The 10,618-nt window shown below is 32.4% G+C and overlaps 1 protein-coding gene across 1 annotated transcript; it reads left to right on the forward strand.

Annotated features, from left to right (window-relative positions):
• Positions 1 to 3,300: 3,300 nt before the first annotated feature.
• LOC138126959 (gastric triacylglycerol lipase-like) lies at positions 3,301 to 8,136 on the forward strand. The gene is made up of 7 exons (XM_069042807.1): positions 3,301 to 3,701; positions 3,749 to 3,941; positions 4,244 to 4,358; positions 5,595 to 5,838; positions 7,442 to 7,597; positions 7,650 to 7,880; positions 7,931 to 8,136. Exons 1-7 carry the CDS (start codon positions 3,543 to 3,545, stop codon positions 8,063 to 8,065), a joined length of 1,233 nt encoding a protein of 410 aa, XP_068898908.1. The 5' UTR covers positions 3,301 to 3,542; the 3' UTR covers positions 8,066 to 8,136.
• Positions 8,137 to 10,618: the final 2,482 nt, after the last annotated feature.

Consider the following 10,618-nt stretch of genomic DNA (forward strand, 5'->3'; position numbering starts at 1 on the left):
TATAGCTTAAAATTTTATTTAAAAAAAGTTCTAATTTTAACACCCACTTGCCAATGATATTTTGACCTGCATTTTCAATATCAATCTTTTCTTCTAAAGTACCTTAAAAATCTGTTTCTGGCTTTTGAAATTTTATTTCTTTATTAATAAATCTATCTAAAATTAATTTTTCAAGGTTAGCAACTAATAATAATTAATGTTAATTAAAGAAAAATAAAACCAAACTTTTTTTTTAACCAAAAATGTGAACCCTCATCCGGTGATTCGATTGTATCATGCGTTCAAATAAAAACCTGGGCTTCGCCGTTTGACACGAATGACATTTGTTCATGTTTAATCAGACCATGTTTGTTTTCAGCAAAGGGTGCTTTTAGATACATATTTGTTTCGAGAATAGGAATCGTTAGTTATTCTATTTGAATGTAAAATATTGCAAAGAAAGAAAAAAACTTTTTTTTTTGTAAAATATTTTAGGTTATTTGTCAACATGCTCTAATTAGAATTTTCAATTTACACTTTAAAAAAGCAAAACAATTGACAGTTTCCAACGCCTTCTCAGCCCAGGATTTTATTTGAACGCCAGATAGTTAGATATTTTTAGAACTAGGTAAGCTAGACCAATATACTCCCAGTACCACGCCATGTATGTGTAGAGGAAGGTTTAAATAATTGTGAAAACAGATCTGAAAAAGGTTAGTGGATGCGAAAACCTTCACAAAGCCATATACCTAGTTACAATATGAAAAAATAATTATTATTGCAACTACTTACGCTATGATCACAGCCTAGTTGAAAATCACATAATAACTGTGTTTAGTAATCATTTAATGCCTCATGGACTCTCTAAGTGACTACATTTTATATCTTTATCGTACAAATCTGACTAATTGATGTCGTAAATGTGCGTCTCACTTATCGTTGTATATACAGCGAAGACAAATAAATGTGCAAAATCTTGGTTAATATTAGTGAAGAGAAGGTCAAAAATTGAAATAACGTGCTCTTGTTGTTATTTAAATAAAATCCTTGACAAATTAATTGAAACAAAATATAGTACTACAGACATGCCTCCATCAGTGTCAGTGTCAATGGAAAGGTCTTGCTTAGCATTAGCAAGCATCAAATGAAAGGAGTTGTCCATGTGTGAATTTTTTTTGCACTCTCTTCAACGTTTAATTAACAGGTATTTTATTTGCAAAAATGTTTAAATCTAAGGATACCAAACCAGAATTTTTTTTTTGGTGTTTTTTAAATTTCTGCTTGTTTTTAAGCAAATGCTAATTTAAAGTAATTAATTTCAAGATTGTCGATAAACATTACATAATACATGTTACGATAAGTATAAAGGTCTGTGTAATAATAACATAATAGAGTGCAGCCATAAATAAAAATTCCTAGCTGAACAAAATGCATTTAGGTAATCCAATTACCAAAATTAGGTACGTTAAATACAAAAAGTTTATTGCTTGTTTTATGGCCTCAACATTTCAATACAAGTTCACAAACGAATTTTTTTCCGTTATATTTTATTTTTTTTTTTTGTTTCTTTGAATTCATTGATTGTTTATTTAAATTTTGTTTATAAAATCAAACAGTTGTCAATCGCTTTTCACGATTAACAAAAGATTAATGTATCCACTTATCGTATAAGTAAAGTGTTAAATTTTAATTATACGGGGGTGACCATCATTGAGCATAAGATAAAAACAAAAGAATGGGAATATTCGAACATAGTCTCCCAAGGTATTTGAAGTAAAGATGTTGCATTGTTTTGACACCCTCGAAAAATTATTGTTTGCGCTTCATTTACCTCTGTCATTACTTATTTATCATGATGAAAATCACTACCGCCGAAATAATCTTTGAACAAACCGGAATCACTGGGGTCTAAATCTGACGAATAAGGAGATTCCTGCAACATATTTAAAAATTATTTATCATTTTTCTCATGTAAAAAATTTTACTATCTGAACATCTTACCCATAATTGTAGTAGAGTAAGCACACTTGTCGTGACCGAGATTGTGGTTTATTATTCTTTCTTATTTACCCCTCACTAGTTTTGTCTCGTTTTTATAAAGCTTTGATTTTAAATCATTTTCAAAGTTCACTATCATTATATCATGCGTTCAAATGAAAAACTTGGGTTGAGTAGGCGTTGAAAAAAGTAAACCGTTTGGAACGGTGTAAAGTTTGAATTTCTCGCCGTTTGACACGAATGACATTTGTTTATGTTTAATCGGCACATGATTGTTTTCAGCAAAGGATGCCCTTAGATATTTGCTTCGAGAATAGGAACCGTTAGTTTTTGTATTTTAAATCTAAAACATTAAATAAAATTTTAAGAAAATAGAAAGATTTTCTGTTTATACAGGCTGTTTGATGAAAAACGCTTCAACCCATAACTTTTTTATTTATTACCGGATTTCAATGAACGAAAAAATCAAAGATATGGTTTTTCAAGCGCTACAAAACAGCCACAAAATATATATTTTTTTGGCGTTATCTTCAATAGCTAACGATAGTCAACTTTTTTTTTAAATGGACACATGTAGTTTTTTAGGCTTGGTCTGGTAAGGTATTTTTTTCTGAATCTAATGATTCAGGTCCAGGATTTCATTTGGCCGATATAATTTATAACATAAAATGATAAATGCACTCTAAATACAAAAAGCCCAATAGTACCTACTCTAAATGAATTTTATTATTTATTATTTATTATTTCACATGAAAAGTAAAAGAAAGGAAATATTTCCTTTAAATAATTAATTTCTAAAATCATAAAAAAGAAGCTTTATAACTTACAATTGACAACAGATATTTTATAATAAAAACTCTCTGACAATAATACTTAATTTGGATAAAGATTTTGTTGTTTTAAATAAAAAGTAAATCTATAGTTTTTAAGCCTGAATCATTCGAATTTTAAAAATTTATAAAACCGGATTTTTTGCAAAAAAGGATTGAAGTAATGTACCTATGATGAATTGATAAATGATGATTGATGAAACAATTTATTTTTCCAAAATATAAAAAATAGAAATGCCAAAACGGTTAAATTTCAATCGATAATTTAACCAATATAACAATGTCTAGTATATTTCATTTTTATAAATTGTATGCGGGAAACTGTACAGCAAAGTTTTATTTCACGTCATTTTCTATTCAAAATTTTCATTGAGATATAAATTAATTTTTATTGTTCGTAAATCACCTATTGTCAATTAAATTAATATATTTACTTTATGAAAAGCATAACGAGTACCCATAGATAAAATCTCAAAACCCGTAAACTGCCCATTGTTTAAGCACTTTCCGTTCAAGAGGATAATTTGGAGTGGCAATCGTCATCTCATACGCACAGGTTTTGTTGTCAAGGATAACACACACCGTCGAAGTATAAATAAAGAAATAGTTACAATTAAAAATATACTTCCAGTCCAATTTTCATCGTGATCCGAGTTTTTCTCCGCACTTAATTGTAGTACTTACCATGAACGCTTCTAATGTTCCTCTTTGCTAAGTACGGCCAGTTAAGCAAAAATGTTCATTCGTGTAGTGACAGCGATAACAATCTACCAGTTATACCTAGCAGTAGTGTGTGCGTGCTTCCGAAAAAATGTCTGCAAGAATCTCAACGACTACAGGACGATAAAGGACAACCGCAACTGCTGGTACAACCCTGACGTCGGATCCACCCCGGTGTGTTTATCCTTGTTTTAAAACTGCTTGTGACGGGATGATTCCAGAGAAAAATTATAGAGCGTTACGGCTACCCCTTCGAAAATCACCAACTGGTAACCCCGGATGGGTACATACTCAACATGTACAGGGTTCCTCACAACGGAAGTGACCCGTATCGCAAGAGACCACCCATATTTTTACAACATGGGTTCGCCAGTGATAGTTCCACTTGGTTGATGCTGGGACAACAATCCAGCGGTATGAATTTTGCATAATTCTCATCTAACGTCGATACTGGGTCAAGAATTTTTTTTTGTGCCATCAACAAGGACGGAATTTTGCGTAAATTCGATCAGTTTCAAGGGTCAGGTTCGATACTCGAACTGTCGAAGACAAATCGGTTTGACATTGGTCAAACACTCTAATTAACAGATCCAAATTTAGCGTTTGACTAAGCGGACAAGCAAATTGCAGTGCAAAATGTGCTGTAGTTATTAGTTTGTTGTTGTACCTATTTTTATATTATTTTTTCCTTGACTTCTACACCTTGACATTTCTAGTTTTCTTTTTTGCGAACAACGGCTACGATGTATGGGTGTCCAATTTAAGAGGGACGGAATACTCTCCAAAGCATGTAAAGTACACCGTATATAACCCCCCATATTGGAATTTTAGGTAATCCAGTTTACTTAACAGACTTTAGAGACAAATTTAGATATAAGACAGAATAAAATACCTAATAAGATTTGAATTCAGATTATTAGGCGTCTCAGTAAACTTTTTTCGCGCCAAAAATATTGTCGGTCAGAATTTTTTTTTTTTTTTTGCATTAATTCTAAGCGTACAAATCTGTGAGCAGTACAAGTCGGTTCATTACACCTTATTATATATTTGCACCAGAGGAAATACTCACATTATTGTTTAAACAATGTAGAATCTGTAAATCAGGCGAAACTGGAATATTGGGTAGTGCACTCTTCAACGTTTTGCATTTAAACTGCTACAATCTGGTCGTTTTCGACTTTCACTGCAGAAAGTCTCAAGTCTAACAACATAATTTTCAAAATCTATATTATTATTAAAAACTATTTAGACAATTTCGTGAGTATTGCATTTGTGGCAAATGTACTACGTATAAGAGGCTCCAATTAATCGATTTGTATCAATGTCCACATAGGTGTGCTCTTAGATTGCTGGACTATAAGACATTTTGCTAAATTTGTTTCTAAACTGATATCAATGTAAGTAAAATGTTTGTTAAAATTTGCCAACAAAATATTTTGTCAAATATCAAAAGAATTCTCAAAGTATTTATAAGGTCTTTATTTAACTAAATTAATAATTTGAATACCATTTTGTTTTTAGTAAAGTTAATTATACAGGCTGTCCCAGAACTACCTCCCCCGAGAAACAGGAAAGTATTGGGGTAAATGCGATAATCTAAATTTTAAAGAGAAAAAGTCCTATCTCAAGCGATAATCGAGAAAAGACATTCTAAACTTGACCAATCAGGGTAGAGCACCATCAAGGTCAAAATTCCAAGTAAACTTTTCGCTGATTGTTGTGATATCAATAATGATTTTTCTGTCTAGCAACCTGTCTGATTTTTTAGTAATATCTGAGGACGAGCTTCTGGGATTGAGAAATTGAAAACTTTATAACTCGGTTATGTGAGCTACAGGAAAATTTATTTTAGTCATCTTGGAGTCTCTTTTGCTGTCGGCACATGCCTGTTTTCTATGGGGAGGCAGTTTTGGAACAGGCTGTATAATTTTTTTTTTAATTTGAAACTAATACTACTACCACTACCATTACCACTACGACTAGCACTGCCATACCATACCATAGCACTACAACCCCTATAACTTTGGAAGTGATTTAATTTTGTTATTAGCTGTATTATAATTTTAGTTTCCACGAAATGGGGATATATGATGTGCCTACAATGTTAGATTATATTGCCAAAATGACAAATCAGAAAATTTATTACATTGGTCACTCCATGGGTACCACAGTGTCCTTCATTTACGCTTCTCTATTTCCTGAAAAGGCTAAAAGGAATTTAAAATCGATCGTATCTTTGGCACCTATTGCCTACATGGGAAATGTTACGTCAGTAGTCAAAGCATTTGTGCCACTTCGAAATGATATTTGGGTAAGTTTGTTTTCTTATATCGTGTTGACAAAAAGCTTTATTGAACTAGTATTATTAAGCCAATTAACGTTTTTGAAAGCAAATTATAGTTTCTTAAAAATTTAAAAAGAAAATGTAATTTGAAGATAAAACCGTTTTTTAATTCTAATTTATGACTTGTGCACGTATTGTCGTAAGATTTGTAAGCAGCGCATAATATTATTTTCTATTTCCTTCTTCAACATTTTAAATATTTATAAGTATTCAAGTATTTATTATACGTCAATTTGTGGTAAAGGAAGTTAAATTTATTCAGCTGCGTGAGTGGATTAGTTAAAAATGACATACAAGTCAATGGCATAACATATTTTTAATATTCGTGTCTGCAAAAATGTTTATTTTGAAAATTAATTAGGTAGAAATGAGTGGCTTTACATTTTTTTAAAATGGAAATGGGGACAATTTCTCGAATTTGGGTAGACCTAACGAAAAATAACGTCACTAGTTCGTATACAAACATCTTCTTAAAAAAATGATCAAAATCTACAGAACAATAAATAAGTTATTGTGAAAAACTGATTTTCAACATTCAATTTCATTCTTGGGAGGGCCATCTCGGAAGAATTTTTTTATACCAACTTTCACTAGATCTATCCAAATTCAATGACTTCTGGAACAGCCTGTACATAAATTAATGATTTTCAACCTACTATGGATCATAAAATGTCTAAATTGTACAAATGGTCAAAAAGAAAATAAATCAAGAGTGCTACCTCGTCTTTTGTTTTATCGAAACTTTTGTCTTGGTTTGAGTCGCAGCAATAATAATTACCTCCTCTACACAGTCGTTTTATTGGTTGACTTTTGTCTTCTCGCATCGATAATTATATCGGGCCTTCAAATAAATATATATTTAGAGTAGGCGTAGGTGACATTCTAATTCTGTTAACAGTGTAAAGATAATTTTTGTAGGTAACCAATTATTCTCCGGAGTTACACAGGTTGCATAGTAAGCTTTTCCCAATTTCTTATTGTCATATCTTGTGTCATTTTCTACGCTGGAAAAATGTTGCAAACAATTGAATTTCCATAGGTTGCTCCAAATATAAATAAAATATAAATAAAGGCCCGTTAGTTCCTCTACACAGTCGTTTTATTGGTTGCCGACCTTTCGAGATGGTATCTTCAATGGTTAAAATATTTTATCACTTATTCCGGGATAATTGTTGCTTTAAATTACAGTAAACGTCTCTAAATTTTGCCGAAATCCAAAAGTTCCTGTCTAAGTTAATAATAACACCACATCGTTGACGTTTCTTTGACATTTCAGCGACAAATCTGCTTACCAGTGGCGTCGCGTTTGGCAATAAATTCTTACGAATGTAAGATTTTACTGTTGTTTATTTTATAAATTTTCTCCATTTTCTGATAACAATAATAAAATGCACAATTACAATTCCAACGTCTAAAATTCATGAGGTATAAATTATTATAAAGTAGCGTTTGAGACCACAAATTGTCTACGCACGCTTATTTGCATAGAATTCCGCTACGACATGACCGATAATTTGCAACGCCTGCTCTGATTTGTTTCTTTTTGATCTGATCACATTGTATGTTTTAGGATTTTTTTGTGTCTATCGGATTATATGGGATAGGTACAAACATCCAAGACAAACTGGATGCAGTCCACAAGATTTGTACGCAGTACCCTTTTATATTAATCTGTGCCGATCTAGCTGGTCTCTACGTGGGTGACAATGATTATGAAACTGAACCCGTGAGTTTGCCACATTACATGATACAAAGACATCTCAAGACATATTTTTTAGAGTGAGCTTCCTGTAATACAGTCATTCTTCCCCTCAGGCTTTTCCGTGAAGACACTGTTACACTTTGCACAAGAGATGGCTGTACAGGAGCGGTTTCAGTTTTTTGATTATGGACCGCAATACAATTTACACTTTTATAATTCGGAAACGGTTCCAGAGTACCCCATATCACGGATAAATATTCCTGTGCATTTGTTCTACGGGAAGAACGATCGACTTGCTACAGAAAAGGTAAAGGTCAAAACTGTTGTGACGTGATTGCATTAATTAGTAATTTGCAGGATGTTTTCTACTTGTACAACAAGCTAAAAACCAAGAAAACTATCTTGGAGGTTTTTAATTTCTCGCATGTGAATTTTGCCGCAGCAAGACATTCTTTAGAGCTGTTTAAGATAATATTGAAATTTTTGAGGTAGCATAAACTCGTGCTTAATCATTAGCAAATTTATTTAATTTATTGTAAATATATGTATTTTTATACATCGTGGATACGCTGTGGATATGGAATTAGGACATGATCGTCAATAGTACCACGTGAGAGTGGTTCACAGGAAAATAGTGCTATTGTTGCTCTCTCTGGCATGGAAGCAAAAAATTAGAATGGCAATTTTTATTTAACCGAGATGGTCACATCTGATACAAAAGAGTTGAAGGGTGTTTATGGTTTTAAAAGGAATTATTTTGTTTGCACCTCAAGTCCTTAATTTAGGAAAACAGTTGTCGCTGATACTGTTTCAGTAGTTCTCCTATCCCTCGTTACTTGTCCATAGGCCAAACAGATTTCATAAAACATTTTGAAAATATCACTCTCCATCTTAGCGTTTTGATCCTTACCAATATTAATAATGATGTATTTCACAGTAGCAAAGGGTCTTGATTAGAGACATGTGGTACGCCAACAATCTATAACGCTAATTACCAATACATTATGTAACTAATTAAACAGTGTTTAACTTTAATGGAAATGACAACCTACTTGAATTTTAAAATATCATCAAAATTATTTTCCCATGATATTTTAGTACAGTGTGATCGAGTACATTCTTAGTGAGAGCTAAAATTTAGGAAATAATGTGTCTTAATGCTGTGTTACATGTTTTTTATTCCAGCTGTTTTAAAATTTGCATGAGAGGTTTACATCAATATGACTCCATATGACATGGCAAAAAGTGATTTTATTTGACTCCTGAATTTTCTGGTATCAGATTCGCAGTTTTTTGGGGGTCTTGGGTTGATCATAGGTCTACAACACATCCTACACAAAGAAGTGGACAATTTTATTTAACAAATAACTTCTTACCTAATATCCCACAAGATTATCACTTAAGCCCAAGTACTGTTGAAATTGATCCATCAATGTTATTTGAGCGTAGTGAGCAAAACATTTTACAGACTTTCTTCCAGAGAAATGAGTTAGCCCCACTATTACATCTTCCTAAAATTATTTGTACGTGTTTTAAAGAAATAATGTTGTTCTTCTTCTTGGTCGATATCATCTTACAGAATTCGACATACTGTATACAAAATGATGTACCTAACAGCTTTATTCAATCACTTCGGATCATTACTGAAAACAACAATTTTATCTGGCAACATTTATTGTTACAAAAATGCACAAACAAAGAAAAGTACTTTGACATTTTCTCTTAGAATGACCATCGAAGTATGTGTTATCTCTGTGATTTGCTATCCACAGGTCGTAGCGATTTCTCGCAAGTGAGAATGCTGTTGAATATTGATACCATTTACGAATAATGTACAAATAAGTACTTAAAGACAACATGAAGTCAACTGCTGAACTTAGGAAGCCATGATGTATCAAAAATGGTGGTTTCTTTGAATCGGAGAATCTGTCCTGGATTTGGAAAATTCTAAATCGATCCATCTTTAAAATGCAAAGTATGCTTCTGGAACTGATATCTGTGATTACGAGCTATAATTTCTTTCACCGATAATTTAAGATTGTGCAAAAAAAAAGTAGTCTAGTTAATAGAACGTTTGTGCTGGCATGAACGTCTTTTGAATGGAAATTCCATAAGAGTTCTCGATTGTGGTCGGGTTTCTACAACTATTTATAAAATCGTCTTACTTACTCATATTTTTTCTTCTTTTAAAACGGGTTCCGCATAGCTGTCCAATAATGATGCAATTTTGGACACATTTTATAAATAATATATTATAATGAAATAAATACATAACATTTTAGTTTTACAATACAAAAATTTCCGATGCGGAATCTGGAAAAGTGCCCCGAATGCTTGCAGCGTTTCCAGGTTGAATGGCAATAGAAATCCTCTCGAAAAGGAATTTCTTTGATTTTGAATCGTCTGATTTTATTAATTCATTCGTCGAACGAACCAGGGAAAGAATTTCTTATTTGCAAGGGACAAATATTTTCAACAAAAAATTGTATGAAAATTCAGTTTCTTACATTATTGTTTGGGAAACTTTACCAATAAAATCCGAAGTAAAGAAATTTTTGTAATATCTAGTTGTTAAAGGTGGCTTTCCGGACTGTTTGTCACCATGTAAACAACCTCATAACGGCCGGAGTCCGTTATAGGTGTCCGTTATGAGCGGGAGCGGCCGTTATAAATGACTAAATAACTATAGCAACGTAGATCTAAACTTTATTTTTCAACTTTTTTACAATTGGTACAATAATGAATGTTTAATGTTATGGGACACACCTTGAATTAATCAAAATCCGTATGTCACTAGCAGATGTAGACGAGATCGAAGATGATGCTTCAGAACTTTAACACCAACACAAGCGCGATTTTGCAGGGAATAACGATGACTTCACTTGCTCTGCGGCCATCCGGACATCGGGAATATCTTGATCGCGATTTTTTATTCATTTCAGTCGTTTATTTTCAACGGAAAGTTAAGTGTTGAACAAATTTGACTAACAGCAGCAAATGGAGACAAGATTGAAGATGATGCTTCACTAACACAAGCGCGATTTT

The sequence above is a fragment of the Tenebrio molitor genome, chromosome 3, assembly GCF_963966145.1.
Source record: "Tenebrio molitor chromosome 3, icTenMoli1.1, whole genome shotgun sequence".
NCBI lineage: Eukaryota > Metazoa > Arthropoda > Insecta > Coleoptera > Tenebrionidae > Tenebrio > Tenebrio molitor.